This window comes from Nipponia nippon, unplaced genomic scaffold, assembly GCF_047370975.1.
Source record: "Nipponia nippon isolate SJK-2023a ecotype South Korea unplaced genomic scaffold, ASM4737097v1 scaffold_19, whole genome shotgun sequence".
Taxonomy (NCBI): domain Eukaryota; kingdom Metazoa; phylum Chordata; class Aves; order Pelecaniformes; family Threskiornithidae; genus Nipponia; species Nipponia nippon.
In genome coordinates, this window is record NW_028262335.1 from 7,360,333 (window position 1) to 7,387,536 (window position 27,204).

At 36.6% G+C, this 27,204-nt stretch overlaps 1 protein-coding gene across 7 annotated transcripts in view; it reads left to right on the forward strand.

Annotated features, from left to right (window-relative positions):
- The window catches only part of PRKCZ (protein kinase C zeta), a 68,946-nt gene that overhangs the window by 6,549 nt on the left and 35,193 nt on the right, over positions 1–27,204 (forward strand). For 5 of the 7 annotated variants that reach the window (XM_087755565.1, XM_087755566.1, XM_009460879.2 and 2 more), the window contains exons 3-5: positions 305–426; positions 6,817–6,906; positions 7,317–7,367. In XM_087755565.1, coding sequence (XP_087611691.1) covers positions 305–426; positions 6,817–6,906; positions 7,317–7,367 — 263 coding nt within the window. Of the gene's footprint in view, positions 1–304; positions 427–6,816; positions 6,907–7,316; positions 7,368–11,698; positions 12,061–12,170; positions 12,431–27,204 lie in introns of those variants that run through there. The other 2 variants (XM_087755570.1, XM_087755568.1) reach the window with 2 other exon arrangements.

Consider the following 27,204-nt stretch of genomic DNA (forward strand, 5'->3'; position numbering starts at 1 on the left):
TTTACACCACTTCAAATGCTGATAGTTATAATAAGGGAACTTGACTCACCCAAGTAAATGTGTATTAAAGATAGATCATTAACACAGTTAATTCCTCCATACTAAAGTATTTTTAAAGAGTTAAACACTGATGTAATCCTGTTGGCTTCTGGCAACTAATTTACGTTAGTGGGAGCATTTTATGTGAGGAATGGTGCTTCTGTAAGTATGATTTTGCAGCTTAGAGTCCACAGATGGAATTGTTGGAATATGCAGGCTAATGCAGATATTTTCTGATAAAAGCTGATGTTTTCATCTTGTGCAGGGACATCCTGATAACAAACTTGGATGCATCAATGAGCTATGATGAACTTTGTGATGAAGTGCATGAGATGTGTAATTTACAACAGGAACAGCCAATTACCCTCAAGTGGATTGATGATGAAGGTATTGTACTGAAATACAACTTGGGCATTCTTGGGTTTATTGTTCATTGTGGTACAAAGAAGGGGCGTTGAGGAAACTTGTATAAACAAGTTTCATATTGTGGAGTTAATTTTTGTTTCTAAATACCAGGGTACATAACCCTGTCTTATAAAGCAGGGAGCTTGGAGAAATGAGCCTCAAAACATGAAGGTTGATTGCAGCAACACTTGAATTCACTTCTGTAGAAGTGAAGGCTTTGCAGAATTTTAATATTTTACTATTCCATACTCCTATGCTGAGTGCAAAGTTTAATTTCAGAGTTTCGTAGGCTTAATGCTGTACCCCTCAAAATTCTCAATTTCAAACTCTTGGCAAGATCACTTTTTGATGGTTTTAACCCTGTCAGCTTCCAGAATGACATAGGCATTTGTGTCTTCTGGATTGTGATTTCTCTCTTGAATGAGTGTGTTTCTGAGAAGCAATGCAGCTGTAATATCAGAAGACTGTTTTGAATTCCATGATTTTTGTATTTTATGCAAGAATTCCAGTAATGGTAACTGATTTTCTCTGTTCATGGTGGCTGTCCCTGGCAACTGCATGATTGTCACCGATTGTGGTGTTGATTATATTAATGGTCTCACATAACCTCTTCAAGAATTAGAGGGTGGATGTTGTCTGTATTTAAATGAGCATTCTACTAAACTGGTTGTTAATATCCTGTTGATGTAAAATACAAAGACCAAACATGAAATAAAGGCGACTTGAATTTGGTTTTGTTTTTTCCACTTGACTGATACTTCAGAGTACCATTTTTCAAAGATAATAGGCATTAAATAAGAACATGTCAGAAACAACTTGTTTCCCCATTGTGGTGGGGAAAAATGCCCAGTATATCTAAAGTAAGTCATGTCCAGAAAAAGAAAAGGGGGAGGAGCGGGGGGTGTTATATGTGGGCAAAATAGTGTAAACTTTTACTTTTGTGGAATGTGGGGTTGATAAAATAATGTAAAAATGTTTTGGTGTGAAAGTCTGTTTCTTACGCTGTTCCTGCAGGAAAGGTTGATGTTGCCAAATCTCATTGTTCTCAGTTATCTTCAGATGTAAAGCAGGTTATCATGGTTCTTCCACAAATAGCTGTATGTGAGAGAAACTTACCTTTTCTTTACCCTTCCTATAGGCTCTGAAATAATGGCATGATGTGAGATGAGATGGGCTTGCCTATTTCTTTCTGCTGTAAAATGTGACAGTTCTCTGAAGCCTTAAGTTAGAGCCTTCTGGTTGTTGTGAGTAGTAGTGGAATGGGCATACTTAGCACTGAGTGCCTTTGCTACTTTTTTGCTTCCTTTTGGAATGTACATGTCTGCTTATGATTTAACAGGAGTGTAGTGCATCTGTAACTCATGATGGGCAGACCTCTTGGCCTAGTAGGTTGAGAACAGCTACCGTGCAATTGTACAACTGCACAGGTGCTTGGTTATTTTCCTGTTGCACCTTGCCAAAGCCATGGTCTGCAGTGGAACTTCTAGAACTGAATGCAGAAAGATGAAAAAATACTAAATTGGTTTGGCTAACATTTGTAATTGTGTTTCGTTTTTTTTTAGTAATAGCCTGTACTACTCTCTTAGCCAAGCAGTATGTTTTGGTGGGTGAATGGAATATCAAAATAATGATTGAGGAAGGAGGTAGTAAAAGAAGATTCAGTCCTTTTAAGATACTGAGGACTGGTATCAATTAGTTTTAAATTTTGCTCTTCTGATTACCAGGAAGGACAGAGGCAACTGTACTGACTCCAGTTTCCTAACTCTCAGTTTCATGGCAGTCTAACAAAAAGTAACCTGATCAGAAGTGCGTGGAGAATAATTACATTGCATGTGCTTAGCTATTTGAACTGCATGACTGCTAATAAAAGGGAGATTATTGTAGGAAAGAAGAAAACCTCATGAGTTTTGTGTTGGAGAATTTTAAGACATGATTCCTGTTAACTGTTTCTTGGTTTGGATATCTGTTGCATTGGCTTTTTGAGGTTAAAACAACAAATTTCTTTTTAGTTGCAGTTCTAATAAGCGTTTTCTTCTAGTCTTGGTTAAATACATACCTGTACAATCCTTTTTCTAATTCCTGATTCTAAGCTGCTAAGTTTCAACCAGTCTGCTGTTTTGGCTGCCCGCAATCCTCACAGGTTTTGAGTTATCCTTTTTCTGCATATTTGCACTTATTGCCACAGGTAATGTAAATTCATTTGACTGATTGCACAAACAGATGTTCTCTTTGAACTAACTTAAAGCAAACAATTGCTGATGGCTTAATGGATTAAAGAGAACCTACCAAAGAGTTGAAGAAAATTAATTTTCTCTTGGGCTTTTCTAGTGTTTCTCTGGTTTTGACAGGATCCAAAATGTTTGAACTATGAATAACTCATAATAAAATCCCATAAACACATAAGGAGTATGGATTGTTGATTTGCAGTACAAATGATTCTTTTGTCTTTCATGTTGCATTATTGCAGTATTTCTAGATCATCAAGAGCAGTGGCCTTCAAAGAGGGGTATATGCACTCTGGGGTGCATATTTTAAAAAAAAAAGAAATTAAGCTTTACTTGATGTAATATGTGGGTCGACAGTGGTGTCATCGCTTGGCCTGTATATCATATGGTCATGTGTCACATATGGTGGGCAAGGTGTGCTGAGGGAAGAGTGGGTGTTCCACAAAGTTGCAGGGGTTGAGAGCGATACCCTCACTCATTTGCTCGCTTTCAGTGTATTGTGATGTACTGCAGTTCATGTGTGCCTGTGTAAGTGGATTTATGGACTAATTGTCTAGCTTTAACTAAAATAACCCTCATAAGGTAACAGTAATAATGTGAGCACAAGCAGACAACAAGAAAATGGTGGAGCTGACATTTCTCCTAAGTATGAACTCTGTCAGCCCCACTACCAGGTGAAAACAATGACTACCTAATCAGATCTGACAAGAAGTCAGTCAAAAAGATTCAGAGGTATTGAACTATTTGAAATACGTGTTTACATGCACTATTTTTAATGATGAGCCTCACCCTAAGAGTATGTTGTATTTTGAGATAGTAATGATAGTGTGAAGCCATCATGATTAGCAAGACATTTAAAAACTAAGTATTCAGAACAAGACAAACCTCTACCTCTTTTTCACCGATGTTTTAAGTCCTGTGATACTCAATTTGGTACTTTACAAAACTTCAGTAAACTTTAATGTTAAATTTTTAGAAGCCAGTTTTGAGGCTTCTTACTTAATAGCAGAAGACAAAAAGCCACATACCATTGGGGAAACACCTGTTCTTCCTGTCATGGTAAATATGGCTGGAATAATGTACAAAAACCAAGATGGGGACAAACTGAAATGCATTCCTTTGTCAAAAAATACTGTTGGAAGATGCATAGAAGATACTGCTGAAGGTTTGAAGAAACAAGTATTAAAACAAACTGTGCAGTGTGGGAAGCTTGCTGTATGGTTGGATGAAAGTACAGATGTTTCTAACATGTCTCAGCTTATGGTATTTGCTGGATTCTGTTTCAATAATGAGATATGTGAAGACGTAGTTTTTGTGAGTCACTGAAGGAAAGAAAGGTGTACTGGAAAAGATACAATCTGAACAGTAAGTGACTTCAATAAAAACAATGTGTTACAGAAAAACTGTGTAAGTCTCCACTGATGGAGAGGCTGATTTGACTGGAATAAAAAAAGGATTCTGGGGTAAGATTACAGAGGGAGCACCGCACGTGAAATTCATCCACTGCATCATTCATAACCAAGCTGTTGCAGCAAAGGATTTGGAGCCAGAAGTGCACTGGCTGCTACAGGATGTCATCAGTGTGATTAATTTTATAAAACCAAGAGCTTTAGGTAGTACAGTGTTTACAGTGCTTAGTAATAAGTTGGAGAGTGACCATGAAACTCTTGTACCTCGCAGAGGTTAACTGGGTATCTTGCAGCGAAGTGCTTAAAAGAGTTGTTGAACTTAAAGATGAGTTATGCATTCTTCTTTTACAAAAGGATACATATTCCAAATATGTGGACATTATCTGTGATGACAAGTGGCTGTCAGTAGGATGCTACCCAGCGTTTTTTTTAAAAAAACAAAACAAAAACAAAACACTCAATCCCAATGACTGACAAAGTAACTGCTTTTCAAAAGGAACTCATGCTATATGGAGAAAGCATTTTGAAAATGGCTATTTGGAGATTTCTGTTGTTCCATCAGTACACTTAAACTTGGAAACAGATTTTTCTAACCTGTTAAAAATTCTTCCAAACAGTTTCAGTGGGTTTTGAACCCATTAGTTCAAAATGTGATGTTGAGATTAGCTTGCAAGAGCAGCCGGTTGACATCAGGGAAGATGAAAAGTTACTAACTGAATGCCAACAAAACCTTTGCATAAATGGTGGATGGGATTGAAGAATGAGTATTATGATTTAGTAAGCACAGCCAATGATGCACTTCTGTCATTTGGATCTATGTATCTTGGTGAGGTAGCTTTTTTTTAGCTATGACACCATTAAAACTTAGTGTTGAAATAAACTGAGCTTAGAACCAGACCTTTGAATCACTATCATAAAATGTTAAACCAAGACTTTCAAAAGTCGTGAAGCATGTTTAATCACATAGCTCTACCCAAAAATATTTTTAATTTCTAATATTTTGAGGTAAGTTTTTGTACCACTAATAAAAATATTTTAATTTTTTATTTCTCATCCTTCTAAAATTTCTCTCTTTGTGTATGTTTTTACAATATATATATAAAATTATAAATATACATATTGGGGGTTTGTGCTCAAAAAATGTTAATGATGGGATGTGCTGTCAAAAAAGTTTAGAGACCACTGATCTAGAGGTTATGATGGGCTGTTAAAACAGTATTTCTGTCTACCAGAGAGGTATTCCTGTATTATCTTCCAATTCAGATGTTTAAGTAAAAATGTCCTCGCTTAAACTCATTAAGATTCATATCTTGGAAAGGTCATCTTCTGAAATACTGGTCTCAGTGGTGCATGTGTTCTGGCTTAGCTTCCAGTTCTTCAAGAAGCTTTTCCAGTGCTTTTTCTCTGGCACCAACAAATGAATTTGGTGTGTTTTTTATGGAACATCACTGATGCGTCATATCGCGACTTCCAAATCATACTGAAGTCCATTCTGTTAGCTGAGGAGCCGTCTTTGAGCTGTCTCTCGTTCAGAGCTTCAGAGAAATTGAGTTCTTTATTTTCACTGTTTAAAGGCTAATGTCCATACCACAGGTAGTTTTAGTCTTCCAAATATAACTAGTTAATATAATGTTTTTGGGGTGCTCTGGTCTGACTGAATACTTGCATTCTTGCATGTTTTATTCATATGAAGCTAACGGTATATGTCATAATAAATGTAACATGGTGTGGATAAGGGATGGTACTTGAGCCGGGTCAGAGTGTGTTAATGCTCGTGTCTCCATTTTATTTTATTCTTTTCCCTGTGAATTTCATCCTGAATGATATCTTGTAGTTTGGGGTGTGGGGGTTTTCTGTTCTATCTATTTCAGTAGTTAGGCTCTTTAGAATGTGCTTTAAATTGCAGCTGGCATATTGCCTTTTTGAGAACTTTTAAAAGACGCTCCGTTTGTTGAATCTGCTACTACAGAATGTGAGTACAGAAGACAAAGTCATAGAAACTAAGGCTTGATATATCTTCTTCTGAAAGACAGAGGGTTGTTTGTGGCTAGGCAGGTTTCATGGTTTTTTCCTTCTGTTTGCTTTTCTTCTAAGTTAAAAGGAAATGTGAACCTATTTTCCTCAAAACATACAAGCCAGCCCTGAAAATTTTAGATACTTTTAGAGAGAAATTAATTTTAATTAATTATATCTCTACATCACTGTTGGCATATTTATATCCCATCCATGACTTTCATCTGTGTATCTTATTTTTTTACACTTTTTAATCATAGATTGCTTTTCTGTCAGTCTATCAAGAGAGACTCAACTAGAATGTGTGTACCTTCGTAACTTCTAAGTTATCATGGTTCTGCAGTCGGTGAATTTAAGGTAGTAAGATAATGGGCCTTTTAACAAATGGTAAATTAATTTTGAATGAAACTTAATTTTTCAGGTTACTAGAAAGTGATCTTGCTTTTTTCTGCTGTGTGTTCAAGATCTTTAAGCATATCTATTCACTTTTGTATTTTGTTGTCCCCTCGCCAACCAACATAATATGTTTCTATCTAATCAGTTTTGATAAAATTAGAAGGAAAAAAATTGCTTTGATATATTTGGCTTTGATCAAAATGCTAGCTTAATATCAAATGACTGAAAGAAAAGCAATCCCAGAGGCTGGTACATTTCTTACTGACTAGTTGAAATTCTCCACTTAATTCTTCAGTCATAAATTTGCCTATATGTTGCTTTTTTGTTAGGTGACCCATGTACCATCTCATCTCAGATGGAACTGGAAGAAGCCTTCCGTTTGTATTGTCAAAACAGAGACGAAGGGCTGATTATTCATGGCAAGTATTACACAGTTCAAGAACCTGCATGCATTTGTTGATAATCCTAACAGCTTCTTAAATGTGAGACTGGAACAACTCCTTTGCCTGTCAAATAACCTGCTTATTTACGTACCTGGTGCCCTATTGTTTGATGCTGTAAGAAGGAACGTGTTCTTTTGGGGGTGGAGCCCCAAGCTGAAACTACAGTAAGCTTTGGGGGGGCTTCAGGTTCTAAACTGCACAGATTTGTTAATGCTGTAGTCAAGTATGAGATCTTGCCGGTATGGACCCGAATTTTGATTATGTTATTTCTCATGCAGAATTACTTAAAGGCTTCCAGAAACTGTCTTTGTGTAAATATATTCAAGAATCAAGGAAAAAGAACTACTGAGAATCTTTTCACTTAAAATCTAATGTTTTTGTTTTAGTTTTCCCAAGTATTCCAGAGAAACCCGGCATGCCTTGTCCAGGAGAAGACAGTGAGTACTAAAATGTTATCAAACTTTAGCTTAGTTTTTTCAGTCACATGGAAAAGAAACATATTGAAAGATTTTCATAAGCTAGTGTTAAATATATGTATATCTGTTTTGTGGTTTCTTAATAGAATGTAAAATGTTCGCTATTTTATCAACAGAGAAATTATATAAATCAACATTGTAGTACTGTTTTTATGTTTCTGAGGACTAATACTGGTTTCCAGTAGCTGATACGTTGGGAGGAAAAGAGGTCAAGATTTTAGATGCATATTTGAACATTGTCCTTTGCTTTTGTGGTTCTTTTGGTTTCTTAACTTGCAGGGAAAAGAAGTGATGTACTGAAAAAGAAGATACAGCCTTTTTTTATGAAAAGGTTATTAACCTCTTAAAAAAAAAAAATCCTGTGAAAGGTAGATAAACCTCCAGAGGAAGCATACATGATTGATATGGTTTACCTATATTTCAGTAACTTAAACTGCACAGGAATAAAAGGATTAAATAGCTGTATAGTCACTTTTCATTATGGAGGGATGTCATCAGTACATTAGTTCATATCTCTGTAAATGTTAAGGAAAGGAATGTGAATAATTGGGTGACAGTTACCAGGCAATGCTTGGCCTGTCACAGTAGTATGAGTAAAAGCGAACTGAAGAATTGAAGGACCTTTTCTCTTCTCTTTGGAAGATACAAGAGCAGATAATAGTAATTGCTGATAAAAGCAAATAATGCATACTGGGAGAAGACTACTTAGTTGATCAGGATCTACACTGACAAACTGGCTAAAAATGTGTAGTGCAGTGGTCAGTAGTTGTGAATAATATTTTTAGTTGGAGAAATAATACTAATATGCTAATAATTGCTCTATTGAGAACTTTTACTGAAATTTAGAAGATGGAGTGAGATGGAATAAATACCAAAATATTACAGTTCAAATATGATTTTTTTTACATGTAAGCTACAGTAGATGAAAGGTTAAATGTGAAAAGCAGACAAGTTTTCATGTTGTGACTAGGTTCTTAAAGTTGCCTTATAGAAAGAAAAAAGAGTAAATGTGCAATGCTATCTGCTGTCCTTGTTCAGCCAATTAGAGAAAATAAAGACCATTTTCTACACTGAAGTGTTAAGGAAATGATTTTCCTTGAGACATTCCACTTTTGTTTTTTTTTTCTTTTTTAGAAGGAAAAAGAAGTTTATTTTTAGGACGAGCCGAGCAATCATTTGTGTAGCTGTTTCCAATATACTATTTTCCTTACATCTGAGGGGTTTTTTGTGCCTTGTTTAATGTTCTGGTTTGTGTACTTTCTTGTATCTATCAAAATAGTAGCTCAGTGGGTTTCTTATTAATTTTGCTGAAGTTTCAACAAGGAAATGGACAACCAGTCCATCTTGTTATATCACATAATGTACAGTACTTCTACTGAATGTGCAAGCAAATAAGACTGAATTTCAATACTTGCTTGTCCATGAGTTCAAATTCAAGTGAAGACTGTGTAGTTTATTTTACTCTATGTTGAAAATCTGTGGGCTTTACTATGCTGTCGCTTTCCAACTTAGCTTAATAGGTTGAAAATATCTATGGGAAAATATTTTCAGGCTCAATTTTCATGATCATTCTGGAAAGAGTGGTCTTAGTTCTGTAGATTTAAATATGTTCTTGATGTGAATTGTATACAAGGAACACTGCTTTACTCTGGGGCCTGAGGTATAGAAGGTGTTAGGTCCTAAAGCGAATGCTTTAGGATGTCTGGGTAGTTCAGTGTCTTGTGGGCCTTTGACTTTTGTGAGAATGACAGTAAAAGAGAAGGCGATGGATTTGGGGATTAGCTAGCCTTAGGATGCTTGCAATGCTCTACCAGGGCAGATGTTGCCAAAGGTAAATGTAAGTGTTAATACTCCATCATAAGTCTTTTGACTGTGTTCTGTGAAACAACTGTCTTTCAGTGAAGACAGAACGGTTGATTTTATTTAAACTTCTAACTTTGGGGTGCCTCCCACCCTTAATTCTGCAACTAAGAATGGAACAACCAAGTCTGGCATCACTACAGTATTCAGAGCTATTTCACAACGTGCTGAAATCTATTTTGTTTTCTCTTTCTATCTTGCTTCTAACTTGTTGGATGAAAATCGTAGGGAGTGAACTCATGGGCATCTGTGCCACTCTGCTTTCCCAATATAAGCACGGAAAGAACCGGCTGACTGTAGCTCTGCTTCCATTCCCATAGATGTTTGAAAAGGGAAGGAGGAAATACTTGTGTTATACCAACCTAGGCTGATGCTAGTCCCAAATGGAATTATTTGCCCTTAGTTGTGAAAACACAAAGCAAACTAATATGAAATACTGTCAAGAAAAGTAAGCTAACTGGAGGAGAGAAGAGGCTGTTGCTTAAAGAGGTATAATGTGGCATAATAAAGTTCACTGCAGTTTAATGATCTCATTAAAAGTGTAGATATTTTAGTACAAAAGTTTTTTGTGTTAATTTGTTAGGTGTGTTAGTTATCTCAAGGCATGAGATGAACTACAGAAGCACATAGATTAGTGTGGCTCAGATGACCTGGTTATTCTGTCTGTAGGGTATTTCTCCCTGCGTGGTTTTACAGGTCGTGTTGAATCACACTTTGATTGTTTAAAAATCCTGTTTAGTAGGATGTGCTCAGTAAGTGATTTGTGGTCAGGTTTCTTGTAATTCAATGAATTAATTCAGTGCCTACTGCCTCTTTGCATCCATGAGGCCTGCATGGAAATCTGCTATTGTGGCCTAGTTGTAACTATTTTCAAATTGTTTTACAACAGACCTATTAAATTGTATTGGTGCTAATTTAGCATAAACTAATGCATTCAGCGTTATTGCTTCTTAGCTGAAGGCATACAACAAACATCTGCATTGCACTTAGACTGGATGGAAATGTTACTGATAGTGGTGATATAGTTTATTTAATGGACTCTTTATTTTGACAGGACTAAAATATTGCCCTTTATTCAGAAAGTATTTGGTATGTTTCAAATTCTTGTTTTATGTGGCTTTATCACTGTAGTCACATTCATAGGAAATCCTTTTAAAAAATGAGAATATTACATGTGTGCTTTTCTAGAGCATCACGCTTACGCTCTAAAGGAGCGTATGAGTTTGCCTCCAGTTGTTTCCAGAGACGAATAAACAGTTAACTAGGCGCTCAGTCCAAGATGGGCCTCTACTTAAATTAGCAGTCCATAAGTGTGGAGTTCTAGTTTGCTATAGAACTGCAGAGTTTGAAATGGAATTTTTAAACAAAACTATTGAATTGCTAAATTTCATTTGCAATGTATTGCTCAGACTTGTTCATATTAGGTCATGGAATGGCTATTTCTAATAGTACATGATCTTCTGAATTGCAAATATTTTGCAATGAATTTCTGTAGAACTGTAGGGTTTTCTTCCAAAGCATTGAAGTAACTGGAAAGAACAGTGCAGAAATAAATACTGAATGTTTCACGTTTGTGTTGAGATCTAATAATATAATTGGTAGCTGTCCTGGACCTTTGTGAAATTGATATGGGTTTGAGATTGTACCAGCAAAGCTTGAAATAAATACACGAAATCCATTAATGGAATAAACCATGTGACTAATATTTCAATTCTATTTGCATCCCTTAAAGTTCTTTTCGTGCGTGAAGAGCCTACCTTCTTAAATTGATGCGATGGTCTCTGCAAGATAGACTTTGCACAGTCTCCAGCATCTGAACTTGTATTGCCTCTGTATTGTTTTTGCTCTTGAATTTTGCACTTTTTTTTTGTGCCAGACCCAGCTCCTGCTGTAAATATAAGGCTGCTGTTGTAGAAACAGTACCTTTTACCTTCAGCAAGACAGCTGACCCATCGCCACAGACTGGAGCGGCAGCGCTGCGATGTGGACGAGGTGGCAGGATTTCTAAAACATCTTGCGTCTCTTCCCAGATACTGAATGTGACCTCTCGTAGGCGTTTCCAGCATCTGCTGGTCTGCAGCCTTGGATACTTTATCGCAATGTTTCCTGATAAAGATGACAGACTTTTAGGCCAGTTTCTTGTATTTAAAAATATTTTTACCTTTTTAGTAGATTGGCTATTCTTTTGGAGTTGGTATTAAACAAATTGTTTCTGAAATGTTTAGGTGGGTATTTCTCTTCTGTGCTTGTAAGTGATAGCTTTCCTCATAGCCTGATACAAAGCGTGGTATCTGATTGGCAGTTTTATAACTTAGTTATTGTAGCCTCAGCTTATTTACACTGACAGATCTTGATCTGATTTATCGCCCTTGGTGCTGCAGTGCATTGTATAACAAAGCATGTTCAGCTGAACAATTTCTGTCGATTTGTAGGACTTCCCTAACGGAATTGCCAGTTTTATCAGAGAAATACTTGTTTTTGTGACATCAGCTCCTTGACATCCATGCCATGTTTTAGTTTGTGCCTCAGCTGCTAGCTACAGCCTCTCAAGGGAGCCAGTACCACCCGTGCCTGGATACATGAGGCAGAGATGTGAAAGGGAGAGACGGGGGTAACCAGTCTTCCATTAAATATTTGCTCTTAATGTTCGAGCTGATCCTGCCTATTGTCCTTGGTATCTAATGGTATTCAAACAGCGGCATCAGTGGAATAAAGGGAAAATGTTTCGTTTCATACCTACTACGTTGTAAAGCATAAAGAATTACATGCTGAAGAAGCTAAAGAATAAAACCCAGTGAGTAATGCATGCTTTTTCTGTAGATTTTATGTATCATCATTGTGATTGCTGTTATGAATTGAGGCCATTGATGCAGTATGTGTGTACGTGTGGTGCAGTAGATAATAGAACTCAGCATTTTGGTTATGATACAGTTGCTTTGCCTGCCACCCTCCCTTGCAGCCATAGATTGTTACAAATGCAGAGATTCCTGCTGCCTCTTGTGCGTAGGGATGTGGCTGAGAGACCTCTCAGAAATGCTGATAAAATTGCACTGAAAGGACTCTTGGGGAATGTATTTTAGGAGGAAAAGAACAGAAGAGTGAGTGATGCTGCTGCTGCTAATGTTGGAGATTAAAGAAAGAAATGTATCCAAAAAACCCTGACGGTATGTGTTCAGGGCCTGTTTATTGTAAGATTGCTGATGTAAAGATTAACGATTTAGAAGCATCATTTTCTAAGGCCTTTTTGTTGAATTGTGTTTAGTGGATTGTCTTAGATGGATGTTTTTTAATTGTGAAATACTTGTTTTCTTAGTTTCTAATAATGTCAGAATAAACCGTGCTATACAGTTCTGCATTTTTACATCTGAACAAATAGATGTGTGCATTTTAATGTTAAAATTAAGCTTGGATTTGGGTAGCTAGTGCTGACAAATTTTAGGGTTGTTTTGCTGTTGGCTTCATTAAATAGAAGAATGCAGACTAGGAAACGCTTAAATAATTTCACAAAGAGAATGAATACGTTTTTAATGTGTAAGTGCTTATGGCATTAGTATGACAGTAGACTAATGTTTTGATTATCTAACATTTCTGGGTGATTTTGCTGCCTTTTTTTAATGATTACACTGTGTTGTGGATGTCTCTTATGCTCTTTGTTTATCTACTCAGGATTTTAGCATTAGGTGCTTGGACTTAATTTTTTTCCCCAAGCCATCTTTCTTGAAAATTTCATCAAAGGGCTGAGTAAAGGTATCTTATGAACCTAATTATTGTTGTGAGCTATTTTATTTTAGCTATAGGTACTTGGTTTTGCTTTATGTTCTACCTGATACTATGAAACCGCTCTAAAAGGCTTCTTGCTACAGTAGTGTGGCCTGTAAATATTTTTCTAGCTCATAAGGCAGGTTTTTCCCTTCATTTGTTACTGTATTGGCAGCAGTGATTAGGTTATTCAGAGCACGTGAACCAATTTCATCCCCCAATGAAGAAAGGAACTATTGCGACCATAGAGACTATTCTGAAGACATAGATTGGATTGCACTGGATAATTAGGCAGTTTTGAAACTGCTGGTAACCCTCTCCTGGTTTTTAGTAATTGAACTGACAGAGGGGGAAAATTGTACTATTTTTAATGTAAGAAATATTGTTGCTTAGGAATTGAAAATAGCTGTGTCATAGTTTCTCAAGAATACCTGAAATCTCTTCCTCTGTCTTAACTGTTTACCATGTATTTTTATACATGGCATATTTGAAAAATATACATACAGATTATGAGACAGTGTAAGTTACTGAAAGCAGAATTGTAGTTAAAGGTCTGTTTTGCTTATAATCATTTAATGTTTTTAATTCTAAAATGATTTCAACATTTTTCTTAGCTATGAAACAGCCAATGAAGAATAAAGAGCTAGGCTTCCCTTTTGATAATTGAGGCGTGAAATTACCAAGCAGGCATTTGATTGTGGGGTTTGATATCTTCCCTTTCTTTAAGATACTGGATGTTTTAGCAGATGTTTGTATACCAATCTGTAAACTATAAACTAAAAATACAATGGAATAAGGAATGCTTGGGCTGGTTTTTAAGGTGTCATAACAAATAGCCTGTGTTCTTTTTTATTTATTCCACCACCACCACACCACCCCCCTTAGCTATTGCTCAGAATGTAGTATAATTGTGCAGGAAAGATGTCAACCTGGTTTTAGAAAACTTCTCTTGAATGTAAAGTCTAGCTCCATCCCCCTGTGTTCTCTCATACTTCTATATACTTCTCATAAGTTGGTAAATCCATGTCTGATATACAGGCATTTGGGGTATCTAAATTGGCAAGAAGGTGATGAAGCTTTTTGTGTTATTTGTTGGAATTGGTGGACATGTGTTAGGCCTGTCTGTTTCAGTAGCTTGGAAGAGCTATTTAATGTGTAACCTCTTAAATGATATGGTCAAGGTTAATTATTATTATACTTGGGATTCTGTGTAATACTTTTTTTAAAATTAGTTGCTCTATACAAGTTAGTTTTTAATGTTTAACTGAGCCACAGAAATAGCAGCAGGGGCCTGCAGGGCTGATAAATGGGCTCTTCAACATTTTCTCTCTTGGATTTTTGAGTTGCTGTGTGAGAAACCAGATTTTGTGAGAAAGCTCAGGTGCTGCTAATTTGAAATGGAGAGCACTTCAGGAGTGAAGCCTTGTAAGACGAAGTAGTGATAGCAGTTGGCTAGCCACCAAAGACTTGTTGTCAGTGCAAATCTGGAGGGTAAATAAATCTCCTGAAGTAAAAAAGCAAAAAGCAGCTACCTTCAGGCATGCTGAAAGGGTGGTTTTCAGAAGAGGCATGTGAGAGTCCTAATCACTGTCAGTGCAAGAGTTGTGTTGAACAGACTGTGCAGTTCTGTCCTTAAACCACAGGGGGAAGGTAGTGACTCGGGCAGTGGAAAAATGAAAAACTCTGAGACTTTCAATATTGACTAGAAAGCACCTCACTTGTAATTCTGAAGTTCCATTACTAATTCTTCAGCACGTGTAAGTGCTTGTCCTTGAATTACTAGCTGGGGAAACATTTAAAAGGAAACCAGAAACTATTTGAAGGCAAAACTTAAAGATTTTATATATAGTATGGTCCTCTTTACTTTTACAATAACATGCTCATTCTAATAATAATGCTATTGTATGCTTATTCCAATAACTTAGGTTATCTACTGAGTTATTCAGTAAAGCAGGTACAGATGCCCTGTGACTGGCACAGGACTCCCTGTTCTTTAGATTGTTAACTCTCATAAAAACTATTCTTACCCATAGGAATTGCAAAGAAAGGAAAACCTCAGGCAGGGATAAAATTGATTTTGTAGAGCCTGAAACAATAGGTCTGGGATTGGAACTGATCCATTAATTTCCAGGTGCAATCATAGTTTGTAGTGCTATTGTTAAAAACAATCTCAATGTTACTTTAAACTTGTTGGAAGGAATAGCTATCATAAAATGATTTTACACAGCAGATCTCATACACAGATAATGGAGAGCACAGTAGAAATCAGAAGGGTTTTAGGTGGGAAGCAGTGTGTAAACTTTGCAGATCTGGTATAATTATCTTCTTTCCTCTGTGGGGTGAGTTGAAAGCCGCCTTCCAAAAGCTGGAAGACAAATACCATCATTAATTTGAAAGATTTAAACATGCTTTCTTTAACATGTTAAATACTATAGCTTTCCATTAGCAGACCAGATGAAAGGGCAGGTACATAAGACTATCATGTGCAATTTTTTCCCCTTAAGGATGAGAAGCTTTAGGATGGAAGGTCACTTTCTTGGGAAACAATAATTCTCTGCATCATAAAAGAATTAACTAAGCTGGAAGACTTAGTTTGCTGTTAGAATTAGTGTATAATAATTTAATCTAAATATAACAGGTGTGATGAGTAACTACTGAAACTATTCAGAATTTTTTATTTAGCTACTGTCACTAAATAATAAGTTTAGTGATACTTTATATTGCTGCAAACTCTACTTCTTCTGTTATACTTGTGAAATGTATAAATGCTGTATCCATACAGTATGGGAGGAAGCTTAGAAGGAGTAAAAGTATGAATGGGAGAATCTCTGAGATTAGTTTTATTTATTGAATGATAAAAACTGAACACAATTCATAGAACTCAAATTGTGACATAATAAGAATTGACACTGTGTGCACTTAATCTCAGCTTGCTTTCCTCCTAATACAAAGCAGAATAAGGTACTGTGAGGTACAGATGTGTCAAAACTGCTGGGCTGAAAAGCAATAGAGCTGGAGAGTTAGTCCTGCTGCAAGGTAACAGTGTCCTCTGTCATACTGAGGTATCGCATACTTTTCTGGGTATAATATTGGCAGACGAGTGATTAAATTGGAAAGAATTCAGAGAAATATGCTCAAGAGTCTGATTTCTTAGGAAAGATAAAGTACCCCTTTGTGAAGTAATAGCTAAACTGAGTCTCTGTCATTCTACTAATACTGGAATAACGTAAACATTGGGAAGGGAAATGGAACTGTTTTAGAGTGGATCATAAGCTGAAGTAATGGAACCATGCTGTGAAGGAAAACAACTTGACTCAGAAAATGTGTCCTAACACGGAGACTATAGGAACCAAATAATGGTCTCAAGAGCATTGTGAAGGCAACCTGGTAAAAGCTTTATGAATTTGAAATAAATGTTAAATCCATTTTTGAATAGCTGGTGGGTTTTTGAACAGTTTTGCGTTTTTAGTGATGATGTAATCAATAGGTGTTGATGCCTATCACTTGAGGGCAAACCAAGTAATTTGATATGCACTGGAAAAAACTTTAAGCAATAACATCAATTTAATACAAATGAGAACAATCTAAAAAATAGGAACTCCATGCTTTCCATGAGAAATAGGCCTGAACAGCCCATGGTAAATGCACTGCTTAAGTTGGGGGTTAGCTAATTTTAATTTCAATTTCATTCTGAGCACAGGTTCTGGAAACTTTTGGTAATTTTGTGATCATCAGCTTCATGTTCAATAGCAGTTGGAAATGCAAATAGAATTGTACAGGTAACTATGAAATAAGGGGAAAATCAGGTGTACAAGATGGGCCACAGCAAAATCTATGGAAGGGTTTCAATGCAAGGAGAGCAAGACTAAGATTTTAACTTGGAAAAAGACAACTGAGGAAATATGATACAGTTAATTTAAAAATCATGTATGGCACGGATTAAGTGTAATCAGTTAACCATTTCGTACAGGACAAGAAGTGGGGCTCTTAATTTTAAGTCTTCTAAAATGTTTTCTAGGGCATTTGTCAGTAGTTAGCTTTTGTTTTTCCTCTGACCTTTTTGATAGACGTTATAAGTTGCCATTTAAAATAAAAAATGAGACTAGGTGAAAATTTGATCTGACCAAGTTTTAGCTGATCACGCTTCAACAAACTGGGTTCAGTTCCTTCTGATTGCTGTCTAGCTCAGTCACAAAAAGAATTGGAATTCTCGCCTCTTTCAACTACTGATAGATGTGAATCGTGCGTACTCAAAGGATTAACTTTTTCTAGAAAAAAAGTGTGGTGTCAAGTCTAGATTAAGATTCCCCAGCAAGTCTTAAATCATGCAGGCTACTGATAACAAAGTAGACCCAAATTCCTGCAGGAAACTTCGTTGTGTTGCTCCTCACTTCTTTATTTGCCACCGTCAGTAATTTCACATCGTATAGAAGACGGGGGCTTTCTGTTACCAGGCTCTTATTTGTAACAGAAAGTAGTGCTTCATGTATGTACTAAGACATAGAAGTTTATTAAAAAAAAGTGGCCTACAAAATGGATGCAGATGTAGACTAGAAAAGACAAATGTGTTCTGCTTCAGTAATGTGGGCTTTGTTGTATTAAGTGCTTGCTAAATACAAATTAATGAGGTTTAGTTGAAGCTGTGAAATTTGTAAATGTGAAAAATGAGCAATGTGTGGATATAAATATACCTAAATAAAGGTGCCAGTTTATTAGTTCAGGCAAGTAGGATACTGCTTGGTGTCTCTGTTGTATAAATGGAGTTTAATACTAAAGAAATGCTTCATCTGCTGCTGAAGTTACTTTCCTACAGATTGCTTAAATATTCAGAAGTTAATTTTGATCTACTTCAGTACTAAGGTAAATTAAAGAATTAAATAATTTAAATAAGTACTGGTTCACTACTCTTTTGAGCTTGATTAAAAATATTTTAATGTGGATCTTAATTCATGTTAATAGAACATTAAATTCAGTTTCCATTGTACTAAATCTTTTAATGAAAGTGATTATTATTTTGGGAGAATATGATGCAGTCATCAAAAGAAGCCTTTCGGACTTCTATTAACAGTGCAATGCAAGCTTGATTTTGTGGTGCATGTAACCGCTGTGGTTTTCTAAATAGAAGAGCCAGCTACACATCATGAAAGTGTGTAAAGTTTAAAATTGCATAGAAGGCCAAGTTGGAGAAGGGGAAAATTTGAACTTTTTTCTTTCCTAAACAAAAATGTTAATCACATTCAGAAGTATGGATCCACCACCACTTGTCCTCAATCCCTTTTCATAACATGTTCTTTGAAATTAGAGCAGCAAATACAGCATCATTTTATCCTGCATCTGAGACAGCCTTGCAAAATGCATACGTCTCAGCAAGAGACGCTGAGGACATACAGCAGATTGTGATCACTGATGTGCACAGGGATCCTCATCATCAGAACATCTTCACTTCTGGAGTAGCATCCTGTAACTGAATTTAGTGAGGATTTCTTGAGTAACACTTTGTGTACTTTGCTATGTTATTTTCAAATATGTCTGAAACTTCACAAAATCATAAAATTCTGATCTCGGATTGCAAAATTAGATTCTTTACAGAAAAGCCATGAGCCTTGTATAGAAAAATGTGTTTGAGTTCTGAGTTATTTCTTCAGTAAACAGTAAGAAAAAGCCTTGTGAAGTCATGAAGTGTCTTTTGGACACTGAAAGCATAAATACCTTCAGCCACTTGAAAATATTTTAAATGATACTGTTTTTCCTATATATCTGCCATCTTAAATTCTTGGGGGGGTTGGTTAAGAAGGATCTTTAAATAATGCTAGTAGAATAATGGTCTCTTCTATTATTTTGTCCTGTAATGTTGTCATACTTTGGTGATTAGTTCCAAAATAATTACCCTCCTTCCAAAGAACACGAACATTTAAGTTCATTAGTGTATGCCTGAGAGATTACAAAAACTTCTATAGACCCTGTATACAGATCAGCATATCATTGTATATTTAAAACAAATCAACACTTTTCAGCAAAAAACTGTCCTGATGTGTGAATACCAAACTTGTTTTCACTTAATTGACAAACATTTTTGCTTTGACTAGATAATATTTGAGTCAACTCCGGGCTGTTAGTCACTGAGTTGTATTCTTAACAGTTCTTATGGATTAGTTAAGAAATGTTTAGTCTCACCAGAAAAAAAGAGAGTTCAGATTCTGTTATTGACTTCACAGTTGGTGTTCTAGAATTCAGTATGGAAATAAGTGGATCACCCAAACTTGCTACAGTTTCTCCACCAGGTAACTGGGAGAATCTGACTCTTATCCTAGTTTAATACCAGATTTATCCATCTTGGTAACATTGCAAGTGTATTCAGCTGTTCAACTCTTACATGCACAGCAGCCTTTAATGAAAAGGAGCAAACTGTTGAATGTAGATATGTTAAGTTGAGCAGTCTTTCTTTGCTGAAGGTGATGTTCAGTTTTGCATGAGGCTCAAGTAATAACTGTTGGTTCCTGTGCATCGCCCAACTTGTATGCAAGCCAGACAGATGGCCGCTTTAGCCATGGGACTTACTGCACTCAGCAGCCTAACCACAACAATTACCGTTCTTACATGTGATGTTAAGGCAATCTGGATCAACAAAAAATGTGGGTTTTGCTATATCTTATTAAGTTTTTATTTTTTTGTTTGCCGGAAACATGCCAATTTATCTCATGCATTTCTTTGCCACGATTGTTGGAGGGTTACACTTCCATTACAACTTTCAAGAAATAATTCTGTAAACTGTTTGCTACTAAATGTTTAGATAGCTCTTTTAAAGTTATCAGTTGATTATTTTCTTTTGCTCAAGAGATATGTTGTGGTTTAATCCCAGCCAGCAACTAAGTACCACCCAGCTGCTTGCTCCCTTTCCCCTGGTGGGATGGGGGAGAGAATCAGAAGGGTAAAAATGAGAAAACTCATGAGTTGAGATAAAGACAGTTTACTGGGTAAAGCAAAAGGTGTGCACACAAGCAAAACCGATCAAGGAATTCACTCACTCCTTCCCATCGGCAGGCAGGTGCTCAGCCATCTCCAGGATAGCTTGACTCTGTAAGCACTGCTCAGCAGTAAGGAAACCATCCCTGCCTTAACACTGTTTCCAGCACAAATCCAAAGCACAACCCCATACTAGCTACTATAAAGAAAATTAACTCTATCCCTGCCAAAACCAGCACAAGATAAGTCAAATCCTTGGATGTCTCATGTCTGTTTGATAGCTGAAGTAACTTTCCTTGTTACTCTGGCAGCATGCGTCGTCTTCCACACTGCGTCTCTGTGAGGTGCACCTCTGAGGCCTCATCTACAAAATTTTCCTGATTCATCAGCCCCTCTGATCACATGTAAAGGGAACTTTTAAGGACAACTTACGTATTCTCTTAACGTTTTATTTCTTGTATTTCTGTGAATATAAGGTGGTATTTTTTTGTTTGAAAGTGAAAGCCTGTATTTTTTTAAAAATAGTTTTTAGATCCCTTTGTTTCTTAATCTTCTCATGTATTTTGAATGCAATCAGAATTTTTAATGACAAGGCAATCCAGATTTTCTAATTGCCATTCATAATGAGCTTTTTAACTTGGAGACCAAGAAAGAGCAGAAGGTGTTAACAGGTGTGATTGACGTAAAGGGGCGTACAGCACCAGTGCAGCAGAGACTTTTTCAAAACGAGATGTTAGCTCTGGTTTTATGGGATGGCATTTTTCTTTGTAAATGTGACTTATCACCTTGCAATGGCATGGAGCCATTTTAACAGAAGGATATGAATATGAGCAACCAAGAGATCGTGCATGAGAAAACAGTGTGTATGGAGGACAGGTTTTCCACCTAGCAGTCCTGAAGTGGGAGTCAGTTGACCACATTTTAAGTCAGTGGGGAATAGGATATTCAAACAGTATTCTAGCTGTGTTGCAATAAATGCTGGGTAAATATTACTGTTCTATGAGATACAGGTTTTTTTTCCTTGTGGGTTCTCTGCTGATACTATATGTAGTACACTTCCTTTGTCATTATTGCTGTCTTAATTGTGCTTAATTTTTTTTCATAGAAGTTGATCTGACTTTGTAGTTAATTTTAGTGTGTGTTGGAAAAAAAAATGATAGGCAGATGGTTCCCCAACTGCTAATCAGTTTTAAATTAAATAAAAAATAAAATGCTATCTCCTGACCATTTTAATAACTGCAAGAGATGAAAGCACTTAATACCTATCTATTGTTAAGGATACTCTCTTTTCTAACTTCTGAAAAGAAATGGTCATAGTACATAGCAGTTTATTCATAATAAAAAAGAAGGGCCAATTAACATCCCATACAATGTATGTCTGTTACATGCTTCAGAAAGCAGTTTTATTGTTTCAGTTTAACTATTTGGGATGCGTTAAGTAACAATATGTGAAACAACATACTCTCAGTTCTTTAGAATCTACTTTCCAAAAATTTGTTCTATCTTTATATGTAATTGTTTTTATATGTTATCTTTGTATCTAGTTCAGAGTCTATCTGAAATACCAATATCAATTTCCTACTTGTAATTCATCAGTTGGTTTTGAAAGAATGCTCACTTGTCTGCTCAGCAAAACATTAAAAGAACAAAACAAAAACTGGGCATTCTCATACTGTCCAGCTGGCAGGCAATGTAATTGGCCTGTAAACAAGTTGCATTAATCTCTGAGAAGTGATTTGCAGCAATAGCAAATTATCTCTGTGCTTAGTATAGTAAAAGATTTCATTATAGTTTGATCACATGAAAGCAGACTTTGGAATTGCATTTGTAAATCCAAATGCAGAGGAAATAATTTTTTTGTGGCTATCTTACTGCCATTCATTGGTGTACACCACGCTTTTCAGACAACTGATGAATTCTCTTACATATTCTGGAAAATACAATCACTTCTAAACTTTCAAACAGAAAAGTAATATTTTGGAGGGCAGGTTAGACCTCTCTTTTAAATTGTTTCTCTTCTCCAGTGCTGGGAGGGCAAGTTGCCATTTGAAAAAATTGTGCCTTCTTCTATTTGTCCCTGCTTTAGCAAGTTACATTTTCGAAGGCAAGATTCACGTCCTTTCTGCTAAGTTCTGAGGTCATTATTGAATTGGGGGAGTATCTTCTGTAGATGAGTTAATTTGGAATGAACATTGAACAACAGACAAATTATCCATTTATATCCACAATTAAATTTTTTGTGTATTTATTTGTTTCTTCAAAAGTTTTTTTCTACAGTGTTTTTAAAAGATGAAAAAACTAACCCTAGGGAATGTCTTTGAAAAAACACTAAATATATTTGCAAGGTTCATTGTGCATTACTGTTAGTGATGTAGTTGCACAGCTTGACAAGAGAGGGAAGAATTGCACAGCAGCAACAGTCGTTTCACACTGCTTTTTACATAGAGACAGCTGGCTAATTTTGTTTCAGGCATTCAGTTTGAGTATTTTTATTTCCCTTGTAATCTTAACTTGAAAAACAGTCTCTTTTTTCCCCCTCCAATTTTCCAATCTTGGAAGTAGATAAAGTTCAGTACATTCATTGTAATTAGAATATATATTTGTGTTCCTCAGTAAAAATTTATCCCTGTTAACAGCTTAAAATATCTTTTGAGTTTTCCTGTAAACTCATTCACATACAAAATTAATATTCAAAAAAATTTTTTTTTGTTAGGCAAAGGCTTGTCTTTAATATCCATCAGAAACAAAAGATTACTTTGTTTAATTAGGGGTATGATATCTCCTTCAGCCTCCAAGCAGTTAGCTCAAAGTCCTTAATGAGTTAACTGATGTGTACTATAAAATAAATGAAGAAGTAGCCCTTTTCACTAAACACAGTGATTAAATATTCATGCTTTTGTGATGGCATTCCTTTTTCTAGGTGGCTGGGATCAATCATGGCTGTAAAAACTTGTTTTAGTCCTTGGTTACCAAGAATCACTGAATCCCTTACTTGTTTTATTTGAAAGTGTTCTAGAAACATGTACCAAAACATCTGTTTCAGGTTCAGAAGTATCCTTTTCCCATATGAAGTGTAGGGGTGAAATGCATACTAAGATTAGAGCTTTGTTCAGACAGAACGCTGGCAATAAATTGCTTGTTTCTTGTTCCAGGTTGTATACTTACTGCCATTTTACGAATCTGTTTAGTGTTCAAGATGGTGTCTTTGATTTAGTATAGCTCTAGTTAGCATTTTTGAAGCTGACAATGCTTCAAAATAATAATGATATTAAAAACCCAATTTGTTTTTGTGATCTGCCATTATCCTTAAGTGAATTTTTAGGGAGGATGTCCTCTTTCATGAGTGTGATTCTAGGTACATAGAATACACATTTTAGTCCAATTCTGGAGGTTATCCGAAGCAGGTTGCCCAGGATCCTGTCCAGATGGCTTTTGAATGCAACCTCTCTGGGAACCTGTCCCAGTGCTCGGTCACCTCACTGTGAAGAAGTGTTTCCTGATGCTCAGGTGGAACCTCCTGTGTTTCAGCTTGTGCTCATTGCCTTGTCCTGTCACTGGGCACCACTGAAAAGAGCCTGACTCAGTCTGAATTACACCTTCCCTTCAGGTGTCTGTATGCATTGTTGAGATGTCTCTGAGCCTTCTTTCCTCTAGACTCAACAGTCCCAGCTCTCTCAGCCTTTCATCATTTGAGAGATGCTCCAGTCCCTTAATCATCTTTGTGGCCCTTCTCGGGACTCTCTCCGATAGCGCCATGCCTCTCTTGTACTGGACACCACTCCAGATGCGGCCTCCCCAGTGCTGGGCAGAGGGGAAGGATCACCCCCCTTGGCCTGCTGGCAATGTTCCTCCTAACACAGCTGCTTTTGCCACAGGGGCGCATTGCTGGCTCATGGTCAGCTTGGTGCCCACCAGGACCACCAGGTCCTTTACTTCATAGCTGCTTTCCAGCTGGTCAGCCCCTAGCATACACTGGTGCATGGGCTTATTCCTCCCTGGGTTCGGGACTTTGCACTTCATGAGGTTCCTACCTGCTCAGTGCTCCAGGGGTTGAGGTCTCTCTGGCAGCACAGCCGTGTGGAGTATCGGCCGCTCCTCCTGGTTTTGTATGGTCAGCGAACTTGCTGAGGGTGCGCTCTGCCCCGTCCGGATCTCTGAGGGGGTGGTTGAACAGGATGGGAGCCAGTGTTGTCCCCTGGGGTACACTGGTAGTCACTGGGCTCCAGCCGCTGACTGAATGTGGATTACAAAAATGAACACTATTATTGATAATACTAAGTAACATATTATTCTGTCCTATAAATTTAGTCTTACCGTATAATAATAATAGAGCTTGTGGTATAAAGGTGTGTCTTAACAACTATTGCTGCTTTCTCATTTTTTACCTTGGCCGCTTTTAGAGGTGGGGAATAGGAATTGATTTACCGTAGACCCTACACTGAATCGGTGGCAGTCGTAGCGGTGAACTGTAGGGATTCCTACTTTCTAAAGCTCTGCTATATTAAGTTCAGTTTTTGTTAGACTGTTTCCTCACAAGTATATGATATAAACCCCTGACTTTGATTTAATATTTATCATTAATTAGGGAAGTGACTTGCTCCTTTATTTACAGACTTCATCAGCACAAGCTGCTCGTTAACTTATCATTCACTTAATATTCCTTGTGTCAGCGATAAGCTGATGTTCAGAACACAGATGTATTAGGTTGCCTCCATATGGTGCTTTGTCTAATGAATCAATTAGCTATTTTGGAAAAAATCCTTGTGAAGTTGGTTTTTTTCTGTGGTGCAAAGTCATCCTGCAAATGGTGGAACAGTTTTTCATTGGTGTTTGTGTTTGAGCATATTTTTAGGCAAAAACTTTGCAATGGTTTTGCTAGGTTCTCATTTAAAATTTCTTTGCACTTAGGAAAAGCAGGGTTTTTTGTTTGAAGTTTATATTTGACAGATTTTGAAGAGCTATTTGAGTCAAATAAACATATTGAGTGATACACCTCTATTCTAGTAACTGCATCTTTGCCACTTCCATGGCATGCAGTCTTTCAGCTTCTTCGAGAAGTTGGGTTTTTTCCAAATTGTTAACAATTCATTTAATAGTGCACTGTCTGTTTCAAATGCATGCAAAGTAAACATTTGCACATGCAAATAGAGTAACAGATGAATGTTTGTGGATTTGGCACTGTAGATTTGTGGAGTCACAGAAACTTCAATACTTTTATGTGTCTTGCTTCTGAAGGACAAAAATAGAATATCTAAAATCAGACCCAGTATTATAATCAGTGTTCGTGCATTGTATGTCAGTAGTCTGATTTTGGTTTGCTCAGTATTAAGTTAAAATAATTTTTCAATAAAGAAACTGTTTATTACTTGTATTGTCTTTTGACAGTGAAAATGTTTGGGTTTTTTATTAAAAAAAAAAAGACTTCACCTTTGGTAAGGTATGGATATTTAAAACTTAACTACTTAAAACTTGGAAGACAGAAACATTACAGATGAAAATTTAAGATGGTTTTGCATTATAAATTTACAGTTTAATACCTTGTCAGAATGTAGCGATATTTATCAATCAAGTCTATCAGTTTTTTATATTAAATGGTCTTTGCTGCATTGTCTGGAGCATTTTAATTAACATTACATATTTTTCTACATACAAGATTGGTTGTTATAGATTGGTTCGTTTGTATTAGACTGATTAAAGGACAGCTTTAACAGCTAACATAATATTGGTCTCAGTTTAAAAACAAACTAAACCCCAATACAGGCCCTCTCCCCTGTTCACCTTCTGCATGGAGATTCTTACAGAGAAGTTGCAATTTTTCTGAAAGAGTAAAATAAAGCAATATGAGAGACCCTGTTAAGGCGACAGGGGTGAAGCAAGGATGGCTTTATATTGACCATGTACAATTGCTTATTATGAAACTGAGTTGTTTTGGTTGGCAGAACCCGTGTACCTAGGTACCAAACGTAGCATATATGTAGTCATCCATAAGATACCATAAAAGCATATATTTTACTGCTGTCTTCTCAGATGGCGTTATTTATACTTCCTGTGCTGGTTAGTGCTCCGTTCCCTATGAAACTGCCGTACCTACTAATTTTTCTGTTCAAAATACATGAAATATATTTTGTACAAGCTGCTAACTGTGTTAAGTTGTGTAATAACTAGTATAAATAATTTGTTTTTAAAAAGGCATACAGTTAAAACTTTGTATTGGAAAATCTTACTCATCATGTTAACTGAAGATAGCTTTAAAATAATGGTATTGAAACAATTATTCTAGTCTTTCACATTTTTTTTTTTTCAAGTAAAAGGATATTGTAACACCCATAAAACCAGTGTAAAATACTATTCCTGGAAACGTTTAAGGGAATGTGTCAGACTTGTCTCACTGTCTAAAATATACTTGTTAACTTTAAATATTACAGTAAACTTTGAGAACTCCTAAATTTGAATCTCTAAATAGGTGTAATTAGAACTAATTATTCAGCAATGAAAATCTTGCAAAATCTGACTTTTTAAAAATTATTTTTTAGGCGGAGCATGTTGTCAGTTTTAACATCGCTGCTGCATTTTTGCTTAACTCACCCCCTCTTCTTTTCCCCCTGCACTCCCCACTCCGCCCAGCGCCCGCTTGTATTGCCTGCTGCGGAAAGCTCGGGGTCCTGGTTATGTGGCGGGGCTGGCTCTGTCACCGTTACAGCTGTGTGCGGTGTTTTGTCACGCAAAAATTGCACATCTGTACATGAAAAGTGACAACAAAAGTAGCTTGGAGTAGATGCTACATACGGTCATGTATGGCCTCTTGGAAAGTCTGGCTTAAACAGATTAAATGACTGCCTGTTATGTTTAGAATATATTAGAAATAATTGCAGACCTGCACTTGAACTGTTTCCCTAACAGAAGAAATATTTTGGTAATGTTTATTGCCAAGATAAAAATGAGGTCAAATAATGTAACTCTCAAGGCTTGCAACGTCTTTAACATTGCATATCTAAAGCAGTATTAGCACCAAACAGCCTTTACGTCTTTCCATATGAAGGTGACGTGGTGAGATCAGCATTGTAACTCTACCAGCGGAAGCTGTTTCTTTAACAGTTATCTGTCCCTCTCACCTGAGCTTGAACAGCAAGCAGCCAAGAAACTGTAACGAGATTATGATCATGTGAGGAAAAAGAGACAGGGGGAGAGAAAAGGGAGAGGCAGTGGTGAAAGCACA